General features: G+C 34.2%; 1 protein-coding gene across 1 annotated transcript; it reads right to left on the reverse strand.

Moving 5' to 3' along the window:
* Nucleotides 1-458: 458 nt before the first annotated feature.
* Nucleotides 459-27,992, reverse strand: LOC143917802 (uncharacterized). The gene is made up of 8 exons (XM_077439391.1): nt 27,849-27,992; nt 12,579-12,651; nt 12,151-12,348; nt 10,679-10,792; nt 7,416-7,687; nt 7,175-7,337; nt 3,666-4,921; nt 459-2,008 (listed from the first exon to the last, which is right to left on the reverse strand). Exons 1-7 carry the CDS (start codon nt 27,878-27,880, stop codon nt 3,731-3,733), a joined length of 2,043 nt encoding a protein of 680 aa, XP_077295517.1. The 5' UTR covers nt 27,881-27,992; the 3' UTR covers nt 459-2,008; nt 3,666-3,730.
* Between the last annotated feature and the right edge of the window lie 7 nt (nt 27,993-27,999).

Here is a 27,999-nt window from a genome sequence, read left to right on the forward strand (position 1 = left end):
TCTTATTGATACGACGTAAATTTTTAAGTTGACCGGAAATTGTACCTCCCCTTATAGGTGTCATCTTTTTTTTTTAAGTTTTTGAATTCAATTATCTCCCAAACTGCTTATTTTTTCTGTTGTTCAGTGTTAACTATCGAATTTAAAGTCAAAATATTTTTTTCAGTAATGATTCCGCCAGAATTTAATTTCACACGTTTACAAAGATTGTTTTTCTATCTCAATTTTTTTTAATATAAACGAGCGGTAAATGATTTTAAATTGAGTTATCACATTTCGTCGTAACTCCAAAATACTTAGTGTGAACAAGCATGGTCGATTTAATTTTTAAAAAATTCGATACATATAACATTTGTTTTATTTATGATGTATATATTATTCGATATTATTAAAAATACACATATTCGATATTATTAAAAAATAAATTCAGTAGGTAGAATAAAATTAAAACGCCGAAACCATGTTGAAAATCTCATTTTATTTTCCTAATATGCACCACTCATAGTGGAAATACATTTTCTATAATAAAACCAACGTACAATCTTCAATATATATTCAAAATACAAATATCAATTCAACCAACAAAATCAATCACAACAAATCCAACACAAAATCATCACGGAAATACATCTGCGGCGATCCTTGATGCAAACAAAATGCACGCAAGTCCGATCCGTTCGAATAGATAATTGTATTTTACATACTTTAATTTTGTACCGAATAACAATAATATAATACTTGTGTGAACATTTGTGCACCTTTGCTTCGATTCCTACCCGACGGCAATGTAACATGAAAGTGAGAAGCGTTTTTTTTTTTTTTTTTTTCATAAAATATGTATTGCTATTTTGAGAAGAGTTTCATATTATGTAAAACGTTTCAAAAAAGCGGCATTTTCATATAACAATAATATAAACTCGACACATCTGTACACCCTGTAATTCCTCAGGCATTTCATATACCATCTTTTTTTATTAACAGACCTTTTGGCACAAATATCTTCGAAGCGAAATCATACATTTCAAAAATCTACCATCAAAAGATCCATTAAATCAAAACATTACCAAAAAAAATAATAGTAAAAATGTGATACAAGAAATGCATGCGAATTGTTTTCAGCAAAATGTCTCCCGTAGTTGAAAAGATGGTCCATTCTATTTATGGTAATTCTTTTCAGACTCGATTAAAAGCTCTATCTCCGTTACATTACCACTTCCAAATGATAATACAACAAAAAAAATGATACAATACTAAGGGTAAGTTTATAATACGCTACGAAAAAGAATCTTAAATGTTTAATCACTATACAAAAACTTTTCGTTTACGAATTTCGACGTATAATTTCAATCACTATGGAGTATTTATTATTTTAATATAATTTAATACAATTTTGAAGAATTAATACAATATAAACATTTACAAGATATGTAAAATTAGGCATGCCACAGCAATTCCGTCAATCATAAATAAAAATACAATCATAAATATTGTCTAATTCCTTTCTATTTACGTGTCACTGTTTCATGACGACATTTAGATATACATATAATTTGATTTTTAAGCACATTTATGTGCTTTGTAAGTTCAACAAAAATCGTACCGGTTGATTGTTTAATCGAACAAATACATAAGACTAGAAGTTATTACAAATAAAATTCTAAAACTTTACATTCACATATGAAAAAAAAACATTTTTTCAATTATACTAGAACATATCACAACTGTTTATTAGCAATTTCAGTCGATTAAAACTACCAAATTAGCCTAAAAATGTCATGTTCGAGTTCCCGTCAATGAAGGATTTATGTTTAAAAGATTCACCCTAGAAAAATAAAAATATCAAAGGGTGTTTGTTTTCTTCTTGGTCAAAAGGCGTAAAAAGGCTTAAGAAGCAACGGGGGGGTAGTAACAATAAACGGTAAAAATAAGCTGTAATGGAATTTTATGTAGTCTTCCTCTTGGATGTCTTTTTACTTCGTGGAAGGGTAGAAGAACTAGAGATCAACACCTGGAATATCATAAAAAAAATACGGATTATCTACATTATTGACAAGCACTATACAATCGGCTAAGCAAACATGCAAAAAAACCATTCAAAATATTAATGAATCATATCAATAAGTCAAATAGAACAGATGTTGATTTCTTGAACCAAAACAATTTGCATTAACAGTCATCGTATATATTATATATGTATAGTAAATATAAACATAATATCGCGTCCTTAAAGCTTCCAATCATACATATATGAACTCCTTTCCAAAACCACCCATTGAAATTTCAACGTGCAAAATACTATACTAGTAGAAAATAGAATCCAAAAACATTTACCTTACTATGCAAAAAAAATACACTACCCACTGTGCTGGACTTCAAGCATCCAGTTATAAAAAAATGTGTTTTAAGTTAAAATAATGCAAAATCTGCGAGGTTAATTATTTTAATTAGCTATAAAAGTCAGTTTATCAAGTATTAAACATCCAATAATATAAAATAAGTGCAAGAAATCAATAAAATGACGCCATCATTCTAAGGTGGATATCATTCTCACAATGACCATTGAGCGCGGCGCGTACTGAATTCCCCCTCTCTTGCATATGTGAAGCTTCTCGCGAAAATAATTATTTCTGTTGATATTGATCAATGCTTTTATTTCGCAATAGCATAATTCGAATCATGGAGGTTTTGATGAGGAACCAGCTGAATAGACTAGTAGTTAGCATATAATTCTTTGAACGGGTTTCAATCCCACTGGTTTCTGCTGGCCAGACCTTGGATTTGTGACTCCAGGTCGATCCTTTCCCATTAGAGTTTGCCAATTTATCTGATTTTCATTGAAACGCTTCCAACAAATTGGCAACCTTACCCATTTTCTCGCAAAATCTCAAATTTTCAGCAATCTCGAATTTCACTGAATTGTATAAAATGCTGCAAATTTACAAATTTGACCAAAAATGTCTCTGTGGATGTTAATTACTATGTATATTTGACCATAAATGATATTAATCGATATGTGTTTATGTGCTTTGTATAATACTAATAATATTTGTATCAAAAGTACAATGTTTCTGGCCAGGAAGGCGTATTGGGTTTACCTGTTAAGCCTTCCTGGTATAAATTAAAAAATATGAAGACCCTGCGTTCACTATATTTGGAGAAACAAAATAAAATATAAGTCTTGGTCACTCGCTATCCATCACAGGGCGGCAAGTGTTACAAAGAACCATCGCTATTGAGCTCTAAGGACGCGATATATATAATATATAATATCTAATACAAATGCTATAATATAATATTATATAAACACTACAATAGCGGAAGCCACAGGAGCAAACTTCAAACTGTATTCAATCGACATGCTTCCGTGGCTACCACTTCTCTGCACCAATCTGAGAAGGCCAAATGTCAGTCACATTGGTATCTTGACAAAATACCATCTATGTATGTATGTATATAAACGAGGAACATGCTATGCATATAATCATTACGAATAGATTTCCACGTAGCGAAAATCGTAGATTTTGAAAACGTTTCAAACCAAGCACATGCCAAAATTCACGTATGCTCTTCGACGCGGTAAAAATCTCGTGCTTTGTTTTAGTACGCGGTAAAACAAAACCAGACTGTTAGTAGAAGCCAAAAAATAAGTAATAAATCTTTCATACATGTTAGACCAATATTCGGGCAGATCAGACGTGGGTATTGCTTTCGGCGACTCTTCGCCGGGTGTTTAAACTTCGGTGCATTTGCTTTCGGTGTGCAAAACTAGAGGTTCCATCTTTAACGGTATGTACGTAACGTGTTCTGAGCTTCCGGGCTTTGTTTCGGAACCCTGTTCCGGAGTTGTGACCGGTTTGATTGTTATATCTTTAGTTTCGGAAGGAACTGATTGAACGTCGGATGTAGGACTTTCATTGGCGTCTTCGAAAGCATCGTTGATGCTTTCTATCGAGGATGATAACTTTTTCAAAGCTAAAATATTACTATCTATATTACTGACGATTTTATCGTTGTTCTCTTGGAAGTTGCTGATACTTTTGATGTCGACCGTTGAACCGAATTCGCTTCCGTCAAAGTTAGACTCGTTCTTGGCTTCTTCGCCTTTGTTCCAAAAGGCTAATTTGGACGGCAAGTGTAAAAGTTTCGATATGCCTCGACTTTTACTCTTGCTTTTATCCTTCTCGGTGCTCGCTTGCGGAGAAACACTCTCGGCGAGTTTTGACGTACTGTCTATCGACTCTGTGTCGGAGACACTCTTCGTTTCTATTAAAGAATCACGACGATCGCTTTTGATCGATGCAGTTTCTTCTGCTTCGTTTGAAGTTTTCACTGTAATTTTCGGAGGAGGAGGAGGAGCACGTCTTTTTTTATGTTTACTCGAAGCATTCGGAGAACCAGGCGGGGTAGTAAAATCACCCTCACCATCGTCATCGTCCACATCGGTACTTAGACTCAATAGAGAAGCTCCGATGCTTGATCGTTCCAAAGTATCTGCGTTAGGTTTGTCTGCGATTGAATTATCATCGTTTGATGATTCAACTTTTGGTTCAACGGTTATATTTTCGACAACTTTTTGAGGCAATTCAACAACTTCCTCACTTTTGATACTAACCTCAACATCTTTATCTTCCTTGACTACATCAGGAATTGGTTCCTGTTTAGAAGATTCGTTTTTATGTTGGCTTTCGAATGTATCGAATATCTTTTTCAATTCTAAATACTTTTCGAAATTAGCTTCGCGCTCGTCTTCGACATTGATCGGACTCGGAGGGCTGTTTGCAGTGATGAATTGCAAATACTGGTCTAACGGTATGATATTATTCATTATTAAACCATCAGGTGTGATTAAACTATTCGGAAGTGCATCGACAAAATATGGAATTTGCTCGTCGTCTATTTCCTCAATGATTACATCACCATCCTTCAAATAAAAAATAAAAATACAAGCTATGTCGCTCTCGTATAAATCTAACACAAAATAATGGCACGATAAAAATAAGTACAAAAGTGTTCCCGTATAAATACATATAAGTACACACATGAATAGAAAAAAAAATTGTATAAAATACACAAAAATCAAGACTGAACATTTTACATTTAAAATATGTATATAAAACATTCATTACAAAATAAAACAACATTTAAAAAGGAAAAACAAAATCACACGCTTAAATATTGGAACTTTTAAATAGTTTAATTATATTTAATTGATTAAATGCATCTCTTATGTAAATAAATGTAACAACAATGCTATATTATAATATATATGTATTTAGCATAGAATAAAGTGATAGAACTTTAATGATATAGAACTAAAAAAAAAAAATCATACAAAATTTAATCAAAACATCACCTTATAAGCAAAATTTTTAACGCCGGACTTCTATTCAAATGGTCAGTATTTTATTAACAATGGTCATTTAATAATGGTCAGTATTTATATCGACTCTGGTCGGCATAAACATAATTTTTGGTCAGTATAAATATACTTTTAGTTCAGTATCGTGTATATTTTCGGTCAGTATAAATACTATATGGTCAATATTGTTTCCAATTCAGTTTATAACCAGAATTATGCAATTGTGGTTTTGCATAGCCTTAAATACTTATGGCGATGAAGTGGTTGAATGAATTGCTTTCGAAAAATTTACCGGAAACAAAGGATTATATGCTATTATAGAATTTAAAATTTATCTATCACTAGATGAACCCGGCAAGCGTTGCAATGCCACAATACCGCATGCAATTCCCGTTCCCGTTTCTCGATGTGTTTTGATAAGTGAATGTTTCAGTTTCGAATTAATACTTAATAATCAAATTAAATTACAGTAATGATAATTTGTCGGAAAAACGCAGGCGGCGAACACATTTGAAATTACTCAATTGTTTGTTTTACTCTAACAACGCAGGTAGCGATGCGAAAATATTTGAAATTATTGCATTGCAATGCCACTCATTCCTATTTTCTCGAAACCATCGCGGGCATGCGCACAATAACTCATGTAAGTTTCATCGCAATCGGTTGAATGGTATAGGAACGCATACGTGACAGACAGGCAAACATTGATTTTTATATATGTAGGGGTGGAATTGAACGAAAGGCTGATGTATGGGCTATGGCTGAGAAAGATTATGTGACGACTGATTGTGAGAAGGGGATGAAAAGGGGATGTAACGGTTTGTCGCAGTTGGACCTGCGCTCCGCGCGGTTGGTCGCTAAACCTCCGCACGTATCGTCTTAACCGTTTGCCGCGGCCGTCTTCTATGGAAGCTTTGGGCGACAAGTCTGTAGCGCTGTAGTCTTCCATAGAATTTCTGAACTTTGCACGGGATTTTGAGCCTTATATGCGCCTATTTCAACTGTTTTAAGTTTCAAAATTGGTTGAATATATTACTGAGAGTTAAATGCCATCTATTCAATTTGCTTAAAATGAATATATACCAGTCAAAATCAGTTTTTTGTGGAACCATACTGAAACCTCGTTTATGTGACGTCACGTCTGTTGAACAATGGCGACGATACGTCTCAATTGTATGAAGAATGATTATTTGACAATTAAGTCAAAACTACGAGATACATATATAATGTATTTTATTGTTTAAAATAATACTTTATGTGTTGATTAACATATCTGGTTACATGAGTAAATATTAAAATCTGTATTTAAGGTCGAAAACTCGATTGCAAAATTCGCAAAAAAGGTGCCTCGTACAGGGCTTGTTCGCTATATTTATTGCCGCGGGCAAAGGGTTAATAAACAACATGACTGAAAACGCACGTGTTTGATCTTCACCTCAACCGCCACATCCCAACCGTGGTCCTGAACAGTGTCATCTGTCAGCAATCTCTACCACATATATAGATTCTCACTGATCATTAACTATCTATCACTGACAACTCTGATACTAACTAAAAGTTTAATAAAATACTGACCAAATAAACAAAAACCTTAAACTAGTACATTTAAACCTTAAATTAACACACATTATATATGTAATATATGATATATTGAAGCATTCAGATAGAAATGAAAAAGCGCACGCTTATCAAGTGTTAATGAAGGGTCACCTGTACGATACAAAATGTATAAGAAATTACATACATCCAGGATGAAAGAAACAGATATGACTCTTATAAAGCTATAGCCCTTCAATTGCATTGTATTCGACTGACCTCGGCAGCCCCCGGCCTTTTGATAGACGTGAAAGTGCTCCGAGTGACTTTACTACGAGTCCTCGTCGATCCACCGACGGATGACGTTCTCGTTAAGGAATCCTCTTCCGTTGAGCTTTCAGGTATGTACGACGCACTAATATCTTCCGATGATCTAATGTGACTGAAACAACCATCATTTCAGTTTATACAAGAGCCACTTCCGATACAATACAGCCGACCTGATCGCATTCATCATTACCCTAAATTTACACTATCCCGCCCCGCTCTCGCGTTGTGACCCACGTGATCCATCTCGGGGAAAAACATGTCGACTCTCGGCGAGCTCGCATTGCGAGGACTGCGACCGCGGACGGAGACTGCTCTCCTGACCAATCTGGGGTCAGCAACTGCGACGACGTTACCGGCATCGTCCAGTTCTTGCGGAGTGCGACTGTCGGCGTGGTCTTCGGAGGCTGACAAGTCTGACAGGCTGTAACTTTTACGTAACTGCTGTACTAATCCTCCTCCGCCCTGAAATCACACGTAAGATTTTACGATGCATCTACAAATATGTATATAATATACGTACATATGTGCATTGTGTGTAAATTAAATATATTTGTTATTAACACAAGGGGTGGGAAAAATAAAATAGAATAACGTGCATGACTCACCTTGCAAGTGCCTTAAATAAACTACCAGTTATAATCATCTATTCCATTCCATATGCATTTTTTTTTATTATAGAAAGCAAATTAAACATGTGTGCTAAATAAAATTAAGAAATTTCAAGCCAAATTAAAATTTTATACGTATTTACAGCTCATTTAAAATATGAGTTTATAATATAAAAATATTTTGAAATTTTATAATATATGTATTTCATTCTCATATTTGAAAAGATCTGTAGGTTTGATTATTCTCGTTATTCTGTTTTTGTTTTTATAGCAGATTAAAAAGCTATTTTTTTTTTTATAGCAGATGACATTATGTAGCTGAAATTTGATGGATTTACAAAGGATTATTATTAATTGAATATGGTTTTTCATAAATTATAAACGAAAGGTAAATCAAATTAAAACAATATATTCAAAAAAAAAATCATTACACATAAATTTATTTACAATAGTGATAAAATTAAATGAAAACAAGACAAAATATATGGGCAAAAATGTCAAAATTGAGCCTCAATTTTATTCTTGTTAATTTGTTATCTTCAATGAATGTATTAATTATAGTGACTTAGAAATGTTTTAATGCATTAACGATAGTTAAAAAATTAATATCAAATATAAAGCAATGTTAATATCGATTGTAATAATAATAAAAACATATATATGAGAGATAATGCAAATTTTATAAGATATAATGTGAAAAAGATAAAGTTATAGGCGTTTAAACAATTGGGTGGCGAAAAGTCAAACATATAAGACTATTGATCACTAAACGTCAAGATCTCTTAAATTTTCGCAAACTTAGACGTGTATATTAGGACTATTTTTCACCATCGAACTATCAGAATCGATTTAAATTGCTATCGGTGACCAAACAGCGCAAAATGGCAAAGTTTCAAACAGATCGAAAGAATGTCTGAATCATTAGCGAAGTGAAACATATAAATAAAGCCTTGTAAGTAATAAAAAAATAGCATGAAATTTAGTTACATCGAATATTTATACATAATAAAATTTGTATCAACTAATTATTAAACTAAAATAAAGCATAAAAATAATGTCACTTTCATAAAATAAAATAAAAATCAACATTTTTCACACCCAATTTGTCATGAATTTGATTCCACATAAGAAATACAGTAAAAAAATTAAATCACGTCACACAAAAAAGGCAAATAAATGGGGTCTTACAAATTATGTACGTATTTTAAAATCACAGACTTCATATGTATATAAAATGCAACAAGTACGAGATCGTTCGATTCGAGGTTATTATTATTTCAATGTATGTAGATTCACAATCAGAAGAATATGTGCGTGCCGGACACAAATATGTACTACGGTTAAAATTAAATCTATATCACTAAATTCTTGTCATTTTCGAGGGCCGTCTGCTTCCTGGTCTTCCTTCCAACGCTCGTGGATCGTTTCGTCACAGTTGTGCTTTTCTTTTTACGGGTCTGCCTCTGTTTCGCGACCGGAGTAGGTTCTATAGGAGCGTCGTCGTCGGAAATAATCATAGACTCGGTCTTAAATTGGGACAGAGGCATGTTGTCCGTCTCGTCAAACATGATCAGATCGGGAACGTCTTGAGAGGAGTAAGGCGAATCTCGAATTCGAACTGGTTCGGGAGAGTAGGCTTCTCTCGGCAACGAAGATAATGGACGTCTTGCGGACGGTGTTGGCGATGCGACCGTATTTTGAATACTTAAAGTCTGATGCAAAAAACCAATCGAAATTCAAGTACACTGTTTTTATCTCACAGAGGCGTATTTTAAAACCTCTACTAGACAGATTTTAAATCTATAGCAAACAAATACGTGTACACGGGGAGACTTTTTAAAGGAAATATATCCCTTTTGATAGTGTAAATGAGATAAAATATGCCATTATGAGATGAAAAGACTGTACGGTACAATAAAATAAAGTTAAAATTAAACTAGCACAAAATTCATATACATGATTTACAATATTTATTTGTCATATATTTTAAATTACATAAAAATTTTGATTACACTCTATTATCACTAGTTATTATAAAATATACTTATTAAAATTTAAAACGTTTTTTTTTGTACTTTTTCATTTTAATTTATAGCACAATTATATATGTATATATGTTAATTGCGAATTAGATTAAAATTGTAATTTTGCTAATTTTAATGCAATTTATTAACTGTTAGGACGGTTTATCCTGAAATTAAAATTAGTCTGTTATTATAACCGTTCGATTGTTATGTTGAAGCAATGAATATTTATAAATTAGGAAAAAGTATTTTAAACTATTCACTCGTTGTATGTAAGTCCTATTAAAAATTATCATTTTGAAATTCTTGACTAAGCATTAAAAATACACGAAAAATTCTTATAAACATACATAGTATATACAAATATAGTATTTCATACGTGGATAAAAAATATGTTATAAGCACTTCAAGCACATTTATAAACTTCAAATACATATGCAAATCGTCAAGAAATAAAAATTACATGCACAAAAGGAATAAAACGGTTAAAACACTCAGTGATGTGCATCAATATTTACGTGAACATTTATGCTTTTTTTTTTTTGATTTAAAGAAAGCACACATAGTCAAGAAAATCAAAGCCATACAAAAATGTGGGCAGATAAAAATAATAAGTGCAAATTATATATTGTAATAAAAAAAACAAATATAGATTCAACGACATTTATACACCTTTCCTAAAATAAAAAACTTCATTCCTTTTTGATATTAAATTGGAAATTTTAAAACTTTTAAACAAAGGGAAGTTTAATATAACAAAGAAAATGTTAGAAATTAAAAACATTTTCAAATGGAACAGTTAAATAATATCATGTACTGACCTTTATTGCTGTTTGCATAATAACATTTGTGGCATAGTTAACTCCTTTCGTTCCCAAATTGAAGAAAGTATGGTAACCTTGTTCTTTCACATTTGTAATATATTCATCTATTTCCTAAAAAAAGAAAAAAAAACAATCAAAAACTGCATATGTATGTTACAGTCCAAGTGTTCTCTATACATATATGTTCATGAACATACTACATAGTTTGTTCATACACGAACTATTGATTTTGGTTTAAGAATTAAGGTAAATTCATTCTAGCACAGACCGGCAAGTACAGTAAACAGCAGTACGAAAAGTATTCTTTGGTACATACATTCATATGTACGTGGCGTAGACGTAACAGCAGTAGCTGACACAATCTATTCATACTATACAGCAGTACATGTCACCATAACGTATCAACCAAAACCGGTTTTCTTTGGCCACTGTGAAAATATTCGTAACATGATCTGACGTCATAGTATACGCGTACTAACGAAAGTGCGCATGCGCATATAAATATTTTCGAAAACGTCATATTGTGAAAATGTTGATTCGACGCAAGCAATATTGCGCCGTATCGTCACGCTCTGTAATGTACATATAAGCCGATTTTGCCTTGCACTCGGCTAAAATAAGTTTGAACGTGCACTGCTGTATAGTATTAATGGAAGTAAACTTTTCCGTACACTACTGTACTAGGCAGAGAAATATAATAATAAAATAAATGGATTGCGGTATGGCTATCGCCATACTTAATCAGTTTCCGCCATAGTCATGTGTGGTGTTTAGTGTTTGACGTATGTCAGATAAACATTTGTTCATATTAATCGCAAGATGAGGAAGTGCATCGTTAAAAGTTGCACAATGCACACCAAAGACGACTGTGACGGAAACTAATTAAGTATGGCGATAGCCATACCGAAATCTTACAACACTATGATGCCTAAAGCCACTTCTATTATTATCACATTTCTCTAGTGCCCAGATGTTGACTTGTAGTGCCGAATATTATGAATAGACCTTTAACAGTCAAAAGCTATCTTAAAATAGACTGCCACCAGAAGTTGCAAGAAACATTTAGCTGCCAAAACTTTTGAGATATTAAAACGTCAAGTATTTCAAATTGGAAATCCTTTGGAAACCACATTACAGCATTGTTATAATTCTCGTTACTTAAACTTATGCGTAATAGTCTGCATGAACAAACTACATGTGTAGTTCGTTTATCAATTTGTTATTTTGTGTACACTATAACTGGCCAGATCAGTTTGTGTATGAATAAAACTATGTAGTACATATCGATGGCTTGGTGTACAGCATCTACAAACTTAAAATTCGATACAAATTCAAAAATGGACATACAATATCTGTGCACCAAGCCATCTATGTACATATGTATGTGTCTATGAACGAACAAAATGTACACTTGGACTGTAACATATACAAATTGACATTCATATTGGGAATAATGCAAAAAATATTACCTGTTCCCGTCTACATAGAGCTGGATGGACAAACTTTCTATATAGAATTGAAGATCCTTTGGTCGCCGGCGACAACAACCAAAATACTAAAATAATTTTGATTTCATAATAAAATGGGAACCAACTAAAGAAGACATCTGTGAATGTTTCAGCACATGTGAACAGCGCAAACACTATCCAATACATCATCCATTTTACCTGAAAACAAATAAAAAATACATAAGTTCATTGTTTGGTATGTGTATGATTTTAAAATTGGAATTAAATATACAATACTCTTAAATAAAAGTGTACCGAACATTATTACAAGTACACAATGTTTCCATGAATGTTATTTTGACTTTAAAATCCAAATTGCCAACTACACTAGTGTGTATGTAGGCTAGATTTTCCATTATAAAAAATTACAATAACAGTGCAATACTCACATATTCTTTGACATTTTTCGTCCTAACAGCCTTATATGATGCATATGCAGGATAAAGGGTACCAAAAATAAGTCTGCAACAAGGATATATAAAAAGATCAGTCAATATTCTGGGCAGAAGAAAGGCAGCTGCGACACACATCAGGGTAAAACTAGCAGTGCCGACTCCGATCCAACATTTGAAGCAGTACAAAACGAGATTCAAAACCGTATTCAACGGTCCACGGCTCAAAGACGACTTATTATCATCGTAATAGATCTGCTCCAGCTCTTCGTCCGACGCGACTGAGCGGGAGTCTTCATACTTCTCCACCAACACCTGTGACTTCACGATCATATTCTCCTGGCCATAGTACGAGGCCGGTCTTTGAATTACGGGGTTTGCCTTGGCGACTATCTTATCGTTGGTCTCGTACCGATTGATTATAGATTTGATCTCGGAGATGTTTGAGAAGCGCAACACGGGGTCCCTTCTCCTAAAATAGGGTGAACCCAACTGAGTCGAGTGCATGTTAGAGTCAACCCGTGCCAGGGTGGGTCACTGTAGAGTTGTCATGGATGAATTGTTTTCCCCGCGTCCGCCGAACCAAAACCACTCATATTGTACAGGTCGATTTACACCACAGCTTCATGTTTGCTCTGAACAGTGTCGATTTCAATATCAAGTTCACAACTATTAACTCTACACTAAAATTAAATAACACGGTAAACGAGTATGTCGATAAATATACAGGTACATTCTGAAACGTAATAGCTTGCTTGCAAAACGTGTTCCTATTCTACGCAGTACTAAAGCCTTGAATATAAAATCTTTGACATGATATACATATATTCGACTGTGCAGAGTCGGTTAGGTGTCTTTGAACCACCTTTGAGGACCACTCAATTATCTAATTTAGCCGAGCTGCTCTCAAATTAGCTCCAGTTAAGGATGGAGACGTGCCTGCAGCTCTACAAAGGATCGCCTTGATAGCAATCAAATGCAGCATAACTTAAACGGCAATCATCGTTGGTAATTTTAGAGCATCTGACAAAGCAATTGAAAGTAGCCATGCAATATCATACTTCTTATCTACATACGAATAGAAAAGTTTAAATTCCTTAATCTTCTGGGTCGACCTTTGAAAACTTTAGCTGAAAGTTTGAGATGAATTGTTTTTATATAACTAAAGATAAGCTTAAAAGCAAGAAGCAAATGTTAACAGATTGGTCCAAAGGTTAATACAATTGAATTTTTTGATTATGATAAAACGAGAATGCAAGTAGACAATGGTTTTTCTCAGAGAAGTAGTAGAAGCGTGATGACACAATAATCACAAAAAAAACTCGATTAAACTGGCTAGGGTGTGCTTTCCGGATAAGTAAAAAAGTAACCCAGAGAAAGTATTTCCAGTTATAGCAAAAAGCAACAAGCAAGTAAACTGAACAAGAAGAAATTGGAGTAAATTGGTGAAAATTGAAATAATGCTCTCGTATATTGATTAAAATGCTTCAATTGAAAACCTAGTAGTAGAATTTAGCTCTTAACTTTCTTCATTGATTCCTACTTCATTTAAATGTCTACATGTCTCTCTGAGATAAAGATCTTCAACCTTCAGTTAGGAATTATTTTGTAAATATGGAATATTGTATATAGCTATGCAAAAAACTGGTATTTACCAAAGTTGGATCAATTAAAAACAAAATCAGACTCAATTAACGATTCAAAAAGAAGCAAACCACATGCCAAGATATGAATATGAATTGAAATACCATATGCACACAGTGAAAGGACATCTGTTGATGCAACAATGATTCATCGTCCAAAAGCAACCTTCACAATCAACCAATGCAGCTACAGCTCATTCAATCCATTCCACTTCGAACATCAATAAAACCCAATCGATTTATGCATCCTTCTGAAGATCATTCATTGTAAACAAGCTCTGGGCACAGCTCGGAGCAGATGGTGGGCTAGCTACAGCACAATATGAAAATAGTAACCGAGAAAAACACACGCTACGATTCCAATCGATCGTTTGCGTTTCGAAACATTAAAATGAAACGACCAAACGCATACCATTGGCCAATATGAAAACGCACATAATTCGATCGATAGACCCAGAACCTGCAGCTAAATGAATTAAGTGTGAACGACGCTTTACATTATATATAGATAGGTATATATTATATAAGAGCACAATGAATCTCCCACGCGCTCTCGTTCGAGAGAACAAAATTAATGCATCCACTTTAGCAGTTCATTAGGTTCATTGGCGAAAGTGAAACTGTCGTCCTATTAGTAGTATTGACGTATGGTTGTGAACATGCTGGAGAAGTGGTTTTCAATTGAAATCGACTTTTATACTATCGCAGAAATGGTATAAGGAAGCGTATTTCAAGTTGAAACTAGTTCACACTAAGAATAAGACCAAATACGGCTCAAATGGGAAACCTATAGTTACAAAGCAAAAGTTGTCTTAAAAAGAACTCATTTGTTTCGTAGTTTTTTTTATCATAAATATATTATAATATCGCTATTCCGTCTGTGTGTCTGTCTGAGATAACGCTCGCCGTACTATGTATAATAGTTGTTTCGATTCGAATTAGTTTATGACCTGGTTTTCGTCCATTACTAAATCTCAAAGAAACCGCCAAGTGCTGTACCTTTTTTTGTTGTTCAAAGAAATATACGCCTATTACCTAAGAGAGTTTAGATATAATCATTTATTTTGATCTTTCATAGAAATTTGAAATTCATAATTGTTAATTTTGAGGAAAAAACATTGAAAACAGTGAAAAGCCGGCTTTCGGTTTTTTGAAAAATGGTCAAAAAGCCGGCTTTTCGGTTTCGGTTTAAACCAGCTTGGAAGCCCTACAAGAGACCAGCAACTTGTCTACCTAAAATAGACAAACTATAGTTACCAAAATTTCTTTAGGTTCTGCCGACAAATCCCCGCATTAAGAGAAATCTAAGTGGTACATTCTCACAGCACAAAATCTTTTGTGTTTGCACCTTCAAATATAGCACACATATAAAAAGACAAGACAAGGACACAAATAAAAAGAATATACTCGATTATGCTCAAGCTGACAGTTGATTAATTACACGAGATTTGGATGCACCATTTTGATTGGCGTCCAAAATTGTAACTACTGCAGGATCTGGTTGTCGGGAGACACATGCGGTACAATAAAATGAGACTCGTTGAGCGGTTTACAACATTATGTATCGTTTATTACAAAATGACAACTTAACCATGCTTCAACTCATGCATGCCAACCTAATCATTCATACACGCATTCTTCTAGGTTATAAAACTAAACCCCACACTAATGAAATACAAATATATTCCAAATTGTGCTGTTTGTAGTTACAAGTAGACAGAAAGATGTAAACACATACATACATCACTCCAAATATGGTCGAAGCACATGGAGCAGACAGGACCCAAAACAGATCAATCAATACTTTACGAGCACGATTGGAAAACTTTAACAAGTCCAAAAATTGGTAACCTTTCTTTGCTTTCTCCTCCTATTTGCGAATACGTCATACGTGTCGTGTCTGTTGACGTTAGAAACGTTAACGATGACCGCTAAAATATTTTTTCTGGCATTGGAAACATTCCAATTTTTTTCTATCCACTATCAATTTATATTCGAAAACTAAAGTAAACGTCTAGAGAAGATTAAAATCGTACTCCAAGGATTCAAATGAGCTCATGCGAGGATGCATTCTCCTCACGCCAACACATCTCTGGATACCCGAAGCCTACCAAATTTGGAGAGACTACCTTTAACGCTTCGAATAATTTTGCCCGAGTGTGGATGTAACCTTTGCAAATGCCTGGGTGCAGCAACAATAACAGTCATGTCCTGATTAACCACTGGCAATTATGATTTTCCAACAATGGCAATTACTACATGTGTACATCAGAAACCGTTGGTAATATCATGTACATATATATGGGCGAAATAGCAAAACGGAAGTGTGCGTACAGAGCTAACAGTATTGGCGTTCCTTGTGCCTTGTACCGTGACGATGATGATGATATTGCGACAACATACCCAGATACGGAGTAAAATTAAACGGTACTGGCTTCCAGTCGACAGGCCACCTACGAGGAACTGAATTTAAATGAAATACGACTGTAATAAAGCTCAAACTTTACAGGAGAAAGAGATTAGTGATGCTAAAGTACATATAATATGAGCACACGAATGCTAAAACTTTGACAATTTTGGTGTTACCTCGTTATACGGCACGTGAAATATATTGAATTTAAATAGCTCTGGCGACACTTGGCATAAATATGATTTTTATAATCTCAAAATAAAAAGGGTTAATACTGTTTTGCTTCAGCTCATGAAAAGTTTAAGCATTTTCCTTTGAATCAGTGCGAAAGAAGGGGATATTCTCGAATCATAATATGACGAATTCAGATACGATTTCATTTTATATATGTAAGGATAAAATGCGTATTTGGATGATACCCAAAAGACTACAAAATGAAGCAGAAAGATACAATAGACATTGTGGAATAAAATAGATTAAAGCAGGAATTCTATGGTTTAGCAAAATAAATTAAATTACTTTCAAAATTATCTGCTTACGTTGCTCAAGAAAAACAGAATAGATAATGAAAAACTTAATCAAACGATATATAACTATATATATACATATGTAGATTAATGGAAGGCAAACAAGCTTTTATCCAGTAGTGTTTTAGATGGGGAAAGCTCAGACTTGGATATTACCAAGACGAAACGAAAGTGAAACAAGCACAATAAATATTGGACAGATTATCCAAGGAATATATACAGATGAAAGGCTGGAACGAAAAAAACTTAATCCAGAAGAAGAAGAAGGCTCAAAAGCTATAAAAACTGCTGCCCAAGAGAATGTAAACGAAATCAGAACGTACAGGTACATATGTACATTAACTACTTAATAGGGAATAAATAAGACGAAAGAGAATGGAAAAAATTAAGTAGTAAACAAAAGGCTTGAGTACGGAAACTCGCCTATTTTTTTAAAAATATATATTTACAAATTTTGCCCCAAGACGGTACCTTTGGCCCAAATTTATTTTATTTCATAGAACATGAACACTCGCCTTTACAGATCGCTCCAAAGCGACGAGTGTACTAATACAGATACAATACGACCAATACAATCAATACGAGCATTTATACAATGCGAATTCATACAAATATCCACAGTGACATATATGGAGAAATTTTTGCAGCATATTTATTATACAAATCGACGAACCTCAAGACGCTGAATAACTTGAGATTTCCAAGAGAGATAGGATAGGAAATGCCAATTTTACAGTAACCGTCTAAATTAAAATCAGAAAAAAATGGCAAACTCTGATAAAAAAAACGTTCGGCCTGGAGTCACAAACCAAAATCTGGCCAGCAGCGGGACTCGAACTCACTCTGAACTCGTGACCACTCTGCTCGAAAGCATAATATGCTAGCCACTCGTCCACGCCACTGGTTAAATTTGTAGATATGTACTTTATATAAATTTATAACATCATTATAAATATAAATATAAATTTTAAATTGTATTCAAATAATGGTGAAAAATTGGGATAGGATGCTAAATCGTTTGGAACCGTTTTAACAATGAAATGAGATATATCGGCAAACTCGGGTAGGAAACGATCGACCTGGAGTCACATATATCCAAGGTCTGGCCAGGGATTGAACCCATGAGACCACTCAGTTAATAGCATTAGAGCCGGGCCACACCGTGCGACTTGCGAGCGACTTGTTTGAGGGCGACCTGACAAATACATGCAGTTAGATGGGAAATGCCACACCCGTCAACGTCTTTGTCGCTCACATTTCCATACATTTTTTTCGTGTCGCGCAACTAGTCGGCTGACAAAGTAGCAAGGTGTGGCCCGGCCCTTATACACTAACCATTGAGCTACATATGTATGATTCTATTTACAAAATATTAGTAGGTTCTAACAATGAATCAGTTTGTATAGAAGTTTATTATTAAGCATATACAAAACGAAAGCATTTCAATATCGAAGACAATACTGACTAGAATGGCCAATAATATGGCCAGAGAGACCTTTCAGAATAAAACACTCCAGTCATAAAGGCATATTTACGTATGTATGTATGCGAACGTAGACAAAATGCCACGTCTAAATATGAATCACTCTGTACCGGAAAGAAATTTAATATTCAAACCGAAGAATTTCCAAACGTGAACAAATACATAAAGGTGTTACTTCCATTATTTGGAAACCAATCTGTAGACAAAAAAAAAACTCCAAAACAAGTTGCAGAACACAATTTGCAAATAAACTAGACGAAGAGCATTCTTAAATGCTCCGAATGCATTTCATGCAGACAAAAGCCTAATTAAAGTTCCTACCAACGAATTTCTAGATCAAATACATCCCAAAACAAACAGTAAATCAAAACTTCGAACTCGAATTTCGCACTGATTACAACTCCCTGCCAATTAATTGGAAGTTATGGACCCACACTTGATCGCCCACTCTTCAACTCCTCAAAGAATCACAATCGAAACTGCTTTATTAATAGATGTACATATGTATGTACGTATCTTCGTTCGGTTTCTGAACTTCCTCGCGATTAAAAGTGCATTCACATGTTTTGGATCCAGCACATACATAATACACCCACGACTTTTTACGTACATAACACGAGTTGCTCCGAAAGGTTCCATCTATCGACAACCCACAATCGTTTTTAATACGTCATACCTTTATATAAAACGTGGAGTTGCAAACCGACAAATTCGCACTCGAAAGTTTTAGACACCCCTGTCATGAAAGTACCACATACACGCATACATACATATATGCATTCGCATGAGCTCATGAACACGCTCTGTTGCTCCTCTAAACCCGGAATAAATTATTTCGGTCGTCTTTGTCTCTGTAAAATACGTATACACAACGCATTCGAGTGTATGAGAGGACTACCCAGTGAATCATTCGAGTGTTTGGTGGATAATTTAAGCCCAAACCGCAACTTTCGGCTTCAAGGAAGTAGCAAAAACTTTTTTGTTTGGTTTAACACTTTAATCTTCATATAAATACAACAAAGGACAAAGGCATTGTTTATACATTTTCTAAGTAAGCACTATCTACATATTTACATGATAAGCATTGATCATGACCTCAACGACTTAAAATCCTTAATGGCTAAAAACGTGATAAGCAAAATTTCTGACCAACTCAACTGGTATCACAACGAAACGTCTAACGACAAAACGTCCAAACATACATATAACGGCAAAAATTCGAACAACACTACGTCTAAGACAAAATGGTTACGGACAAAATGTTCTCGGGACATAATGTTCATACACAAAACATTTATACGTTCAAAAACCATTTTTTTTTAATGAATAATTAACGAATATGAATTCAATAAAACGTATGGTGACATCATAGAGTTTTTCATTTATGATGAAACTTCGATTATATATTTTTTATTAATCTGTCAAATGACTTATATAGATGTTCGTAACCACACGTTTTATTGAATTCGTGTATATTTTTTTCATTAAAAAATTAGTTTTTGAACGTATGAATGCTTTGTTTGCGAACATTATGTCGCGTTTTGTCCGTACCCATTTAGTAGCGTTATCATTTTGTCGTGGACATTATGTCGTTAGAAGCTTTGTCCGGAGATGTTCGTCGTGAAACCATTTACATAATAATAAGCATTGATCATGATTTCAACGAGTTAAAGTCCCGAATGGCTAAAAACCTGATAAGCGAAATTTCTGACCAACTCAACTATGTATATACTTAACCAGAATCCAAACCAGCAGATAAAATTTCAACTAGATTTCAACCAAAATGAGTGAGGTTGGTTTGGGTTTTATAAACATAGTTTGTAGGGCATCAGAATTCTTCAGAAAATGGTAACATCTGCAAGATGCTTAGTTTACTAAACAGTAGATCTGTTTGTATTAATTTAACAAACAACGTAGAAAAACAGAGTAGGTCCTACTAATAATACAACTATGTAAGTAGGACTAAATGTGTTCCAATTATAATTTACTACCCCAGGTATTATCTTGCGACTTTCCCTTAGAAAAATTAACGGCGAAAACACACTGAGTGGTACGTGGTACGTGTTTTTTTTTTAGATACTATCAAACATGCGAAAAAACGCAGCACCCCTAGCCCATATACATGGTACACAGTACCTGGAGTGTTTTCGGTGACATTTTACCCTTGTATTTATTGACAGTCATCAATAACAGAGAATCCCATATTTGAAGAAATCTAGGAGAAATGCACTCTGCACGTGCAACTACACCCGAATTCGCTTTAGACCCGAACCCACTGTCACAGTTGGGAGCCAAGGACATGCCGTTCCGTACCACTCAGTGTGTTTTTAACCTAAGTAAATGAGTCCTCTTTCATAGTCAGTGCCCCACACCTAAAATTTGTATTTAGACAGAGTTGCAGATCATTTTGATATTTTGCCTATAAAGATTTCAGCCATTGGGTATTTTATCTGTCGGGATTATGATTCAAACTCCTACAAAACATTGCTATACACTGTATTTCAAACAATTCAGACATGATAAAAAAAAATCGAGAGAAGCTAAAAAAAGACCAAAAGTAGAGGAAGCATCGTGAAAGGATACAAAAGAAAGGAGTGAACCGCTTCCCTAATTAAACACTTATTCCAGTCTAGCAAACTATCTAATTGGACTGCAGCAAGCAAGCTATCACATCAAAACAAATCAAATGTAAATAACAATAACGCGATCTTCAAAATAAATAGTGATTCGAATATCGGGTTTTTCCAAGTAAGACATGGCACAGTACAATGATACGAGCACTCGCGAAACCGATCTACGCGGGACTGATCTATCTGATGTTATTGTGAACGAATAGGCGAGGGCAGGTTTCGTCTCCTTATACGGGATTCGAACCGTGTCAAGGCGTAATTTGGCGTATGTTACACCTGTCGAAGTATTTTACTTATTATTTATACTATATACTACTACGTCTAATTATCTCGAGTGGTGCGCGCTTCGATACCACTCACTCGACACTGAACGAGAAACGATCTTCGGAGTCAGCCTCTGAAGCTGCAGCGGGATGCGGCCTATAAATAGGAGTACAGACACGGGCTGTCCCTAAACTCGAGGTTACTGAACGTGGAGCTATCTCGGCCTGATCTCGGGAAGGTTCAGCCCCCTTTCTTTCGGTCGTGCTGGGTGTCGCTCTACGGCAGTCTCGCTCGCCGTTCGTTCGATCGATAGTTGTGGGTACTGAGCTCGGTTGGTCTTGGCTGAGTCTGATAGTTCTCGGGTGAGGTGAGGTGTGCGTGTCTGGACATGTGCGAAAAGATACTGGGTAGAGATGTCTTCTACGCTCGCAGACTGAGCACGGGTACAGTGCTTGCTGTAAAAATAGACCGGGAACGCGTTGACCAATCGCACATGCAAAACAAAAGGGGAACTTGATATTACGCCAAAATTAAATCATAACGTTGGTAAATACTACAATATGCGACGGAGCGAGAAAACGGAGGCTGTAGAAGTGCTTGTTGCTGTGATTAAGTAGCGCATTGTGTTGAAAGATGATACCCCATAGTACAGCGTCAACTTTTGTATTATCTTTGAGACACTTTTTGAGGGCCTCTTATCATACCCCACTTAAATTCATGTACTAATTGAATTTACTTAGACAGCACGTGCCTAGCCTTTTAACTTCATCTGATAGGTTAAAGTTTTTCAAACTTAACCATCATTAGTTGATGTGATCAAAGTCCATTCGACCTTATTTAACGTTTTAAAAGTACCATTTGAGCAATTCTTTTATCTAAAATTCTTATACAACACCTCGGGTCTTACGATGGAGATAGACCTTTCAAATTACGGAAAATGGAGGCTGCACAAGTGCTTGTTGCTGTGATTCAACTAGCGCATTGTGTTGAAAGATGATACCCCATACTATAGCGTCAACAATTGCATTATATTTGAGACACTTTTTGAGGGCCTCTTATCATACCCCATTTAAATTCACGAACTAATTGTATTTATTTAGACAGCACGTGCCTAGGCTTTTAACTTCATCTGATAGGTTAAAGTTTTTTCAACTTATCCATCATTATCATTAGTTCATGTGATCAAAGTCCATTCGACCTGATTTAATGTTTTAAGTACCATTTGAGCAATTCTTTTGTATAAAATTTTTATACAACACCTTGGATTGAAATAAAACTCTTTCAAATGCAGAATATTTTAGTAAAAAAAAAACAAACAAACGATCTACTAAACTTCCTATATCGAGAGCTTTCTTTTTTTCGTTTTTTTTTAACATGGCGATAAAACTTTCATCCCATTTGGCAATTAGGAGAGTAATTCAGATTCATTAGATGCTAAATTTGCCTTATTTGTTTTCTCTTGGGTACTATCCGAGAAATTCATTTGCTGAAAACAAAAACCCTCTCACAATATACTGGGTCTTACAATCCAAATTGATACTTTTGTCGTGCATTTGGTAGGACCTTGCTTTATTACACGCATGACCTCTTGGGTACAAATAGAGCACTTTTTACTATCCATCTTTCACCATTACCACAGCCTTGTTTAGCTCAATGTCTCGTATGCTTCAGACAAATGCTCTATACCCACAACTCTTTTAAACCCAACTTTTTAATTTATTATTACGTAGAAACGATGACAAGCGCGTTGCACACATAAAAGCGGTGATATGCTTCCATAGCTTTGTCTAATTGTATTCCTTTCCTGCCCTCCCCTTGTACGTTCCACCTGTCCGTTCCAATTCATACCTCCCCCACCTCCATCCCTTAATTTGATATAATTCAAAATCCAGCACAATTACCCAACACACAATCTAAATAGCAGTAGAGAATCAGACTTTGATTCAAATTATGACAATCATTTCATAATCTTTCGACACCTCAATGAAAACGACATTAGCGTTTACAAAAAAATTCACAAAATTGAGGGAAAAACCGTCACGAACTCATTATGTGGCACACGGTTAATAAAATCGCGAACGAAATAATCATCATCAATTGCACTAAAATGTATCAAAATTGTAGAACAATCAACGCAGCACGCTTTCAAAGTGCAATTAGCGAACGGAAGGACATACAGACAAAGGCAAAAACTATTTGAATGATTTACCTCGGTCGAATAAAAGGCATTGTTACAAAATCAGTCTATTGTTATTCAAGAATATGCAATCTACAGATTCGAAATTGATCACGTGCATATTAGTTATACATAATCATATATGTACATATATATAATATCGCTATTCTGTATGTGTGTCTGTCTGTCAGAGATAACGCTCACCGTACTATAATAGTAGTTTCGATTCAACATACATATGTACGTCACAGCTAAATCACTGCCAAGATATATACACGAATACAATAACAAAAGAAAGAAAAAACTTCTATATATACGGATCGCTACTCATGTTTCCGCTTGGCAGAGAATTTATCGCCATCTATTGAAAATTTATTTCATTAATTAATATTACTATTGGTGTTTCATATTGTTTACATGTAAGTAGTTTTTAGCATTTTTTTTTCATATTAAACAATTAAATATAAATATCAAATTAAATATATTATATAAGATATAAAGGTATTTGAAAAAAATTCGACCGCGTGGGGATCGAACACATGACCGACGACACATTTTTTTCAATTTAATAACAATATGCCAACACCGATGCGATTACATGTCATCGGGTACAACACTCATATAATATATATAATAGCGCTATTCTGTGTGTCTGCGATAACGCTAGTATAATAGTCGTTTCGATTCGACATATGTACGTCACAGTTAAAACACTGCCAGCAAAATGTACGAATATAATAACGAATCAAAAAAAGGCTGTATATATACTGTTTGCTGCCAATGTTTCCTCTAAGGTAAAAAGTCTCTGAGCATTTAGCGTCGTCTACATTGATGTATAATACACAAGATGGGCCCTGACGTGTGCTTTTGGTCGGAGATCATGTATTTACTAACTGAGGGGTGCGGGGGGTTTAACTAGCGGGGAAGTTGGGAAAAAAAATGTTTTTTTTTCCCTACGACGCAACGGTACCTACCTACCTACCGAGAGAAACTGTGCATGCGCCATGTATTTTGCATGCGCCAAAAGGGAGACCAGTATAAGACGTGAGGGCGGATCTATTGTATTATACATCAATGTTCGTCTATTTAAAATTTATTTAATTAATTAATTTTTATATTGTTTATATGTAGCTAGTTAGTTTTTACCATTTTTTTCAAATTAAACAATCAAATATAAATATTAAATTAAATATATGTATTTGAAAAAATACGACCGTATATATACTGTTTGCTACCAATATTTCTTCTAGGAAAATAGTTTCACCGGCATTTAGCGTCATCTATTGAAATTAATTGTAATTAATTAATTATTTTTTTCTATTGGTGTTTTATATTGTTTATATGTAGATAGGTAGGTAATTTTTACTTATAATACACCCTGAAATTTTCAAAAAAAAACCAAAACCACCCGTGAAATTTCAACAGGCACAACACTACTTTTGAATATAAACGATAGCACTGACTATAACTTGTGAGTACAATCCAATTACCAAATCATACATATTATTTTAAATATGGTTCCAAAACTTCGTGGGTACTTATCATGAAAGCAAAAAAAACAAAAACACGAATCACATCACTTGCCCAAATCTACATGCCTACATAGTACATAGTACATAGAGGTCACGGTCGGATGTATCGATTCGTGAAACTTTCATTAACACCCGAAAAAAGGATATATATTTGCGGGAGGTTAAACTGTTAAAATTGTAAAACGACTTCAAATACCATGTCAGTGCTTGAAAACAAATTACGTATACAAAATTTGTGGGTGCACACTTGCTGACACTTTTGGATGAAACATTCTACCTACTTGATTTGATTGATATTGCATGACGATGCGGAAAAACCATTCCAGTAGTTTGAAGCTCAAAATAAGCCGTTTGGAATTTAAAGAAGACGAAAAAGCACGGCTGAAATTCCAGACGGAGACACTCACTTTTCTAAGCGAGAATTCAGAGCCGAAAATAGAAATTTTGTACAATTCTATGTATCGAATTTCAGGAACATAATTCCAAACCCATATACAATATCAAGTGTAGAAAATCGTTGAAAACTTCATGTCGAAATATGTATATCATACAATGTGGTGAAAAATTGCATAATTTGGTACACCAATTGGATTTCAATTGTATGTAAAACGGCCTTCAATGATATGCGCTCAATACCTGAAAAATGTTCTAGAAATTTCAAGCAAAATAAGAAATAAAATGTATTGTCAGCAAAAATAACAATAACGATAAATAATAAAGGCAACCTCTACATAGTGCATTCGGGGGGAGGGTATAAAAATGTAATATTTTAAACATAAAAATCATAGCTATACATGGCAATTTATTAATGTAGGATCTGATTGTCAGAAAACATAAGTGGTAGAGAAGGATGACACTCATTAAGTGGTTTAAAACATTGAGCGCCACAACGATCTATCTGTCACATTACATGTTACCAACCTCAATATTCATTCCACTCATGCATACCAACCTGATCATTCATACATGCATTCCAACAAGTTACTAAACTAAATCCCACACTAATAAAGGCATATTTAAGATTTTTAGTATTAAAAAAGCTTTTATTTAGTTTGGCATGTGTCTCTTTTTCAATTGAGTCATTTTCAATCGTCAAATCGATCTGAAATTTCGCATACTTATGTATATATTTTTGTCTAAGAGTTCTCTTTAAAGTGATATTTAAATATGTATCTATTAACGCAAGAAACAAATATAATTTAATGGTGCTACCCCAAAAATGACCTGTAAAAGTTTTATACTGAAGAATTTATATTTTCAATTGAAAATTTATTAAAAATTTTATATAAATAAAAAATATATATACTTAATATTATGTGAAATATTTCATGAAAATATATTTTATATGTATGTATGTGTAAATTATTTTTATTAAAATATTTATAAATTATTTTTGAATGAAAATATACATACAAATGTATATACTTCTTTTTGAAGAGAATAAGCTTCGATATTGATATATGTATGTAAATTAATAAAATTAAGAAAAGTGATGAGATAAAGTGAAATACTATTCATTGTTTATTAAATAAACTATTGATAAACAATGAATGCAATGCCTATCAAATACATTGACTATATTTTGCTGATAAAATAAATTAAATGTTACATTGAAAAATGAATTAAATTAAGCTATCGATAAACAATAAATTCGATGACTCGATTATATTGAGCATTTTTAAATCATTCAAAGATTATCAAATTTCACGATCAGCAACAGATCATATATGTATACTTCGTTATATAAAATAACGAAAAAAAAAACATACATACATACACTACATTAGAATCACTCATATGAAGCTCACGCTATATGTATGTATGTAACTGCCGATTTTTTTCTATTATTATTTAATCGCAAATTTACACATTCTTTATATATTTATTGTTCACAAATGAGTAATCAATGAAGTATAAAATTCAAACGCAACATATCTATATGTAATACGGAGAAGGCAAAATCGATAACACACACACACACACAAACAACTAAAAACATAAACAAAGCATAACAACGGTAATTGAATAATTAACCACGAATAGAATTACGTATAATATAGACATAATTATTACGAAGCATCTAAACTGTTTGGTCACGGCCACAAAATTTCGTATGATGTAAATTTATTCGAGTTTATCGCCATATAAAATACATAAATATACACACACACGTACAATATATATAAGATTATTCCAAAAAGCAAACCTGTATTCACTATCTTATTAAAATATATTATAGCTCATACATATGCATATATAATATAATGTTATGTTTTAAGAAATGACGAGCAAAATAATTCGGTAGGTAGTATGAAAATTTTCCATGTATGTATGTTTATCGTTTTGTATTTATATATTGCAACAAAGAGTGTGTAATTAAAGAAAAAGTAAAAAAAAAAAAACACAAAGGGTGGAAATTTAGAGCGGCGGTCATGGTCGGCAAAAGGCTGCCTTGAGACCGCATCGATATCGAACAACGGCTGGCGAATTGTCAATGTCAACGGACTCAGACTCGCGCCGATTTATATGTCAACGAAGGATACGCAAAGTACATAATAGTATGAAAGAGAAATGGAGAGATGGAGAATGGTTCGATACTGACATGACGAGCCGCGAGATGACGGTGGAGATCATGGCTGCGGCCGTCAGACGTCGTCGTCTTCTTCCAGGAGGACCATCAGCGGAGAGCAAACCCCCACATAAACGAGAGCACGCGTCGACCGCCCGACACTCACTGCGCAATCTTCGCCTCA

Source organism: Arctopsyche grandis, chromosome 10 (genome assembly GCF_051622035.1).
Source record: "Arctopsyche grandis isolate Sample6627 chromosome 10, ASM5162203v2, whole genome shotgun sequence".
Taxonomy (NCBI): Eukaryota; Metazoa; Arthropoda; class Insecta; order Trichoptera; family Hydropsychidae; genus Arctopsyche; species Arctopsyche grandis.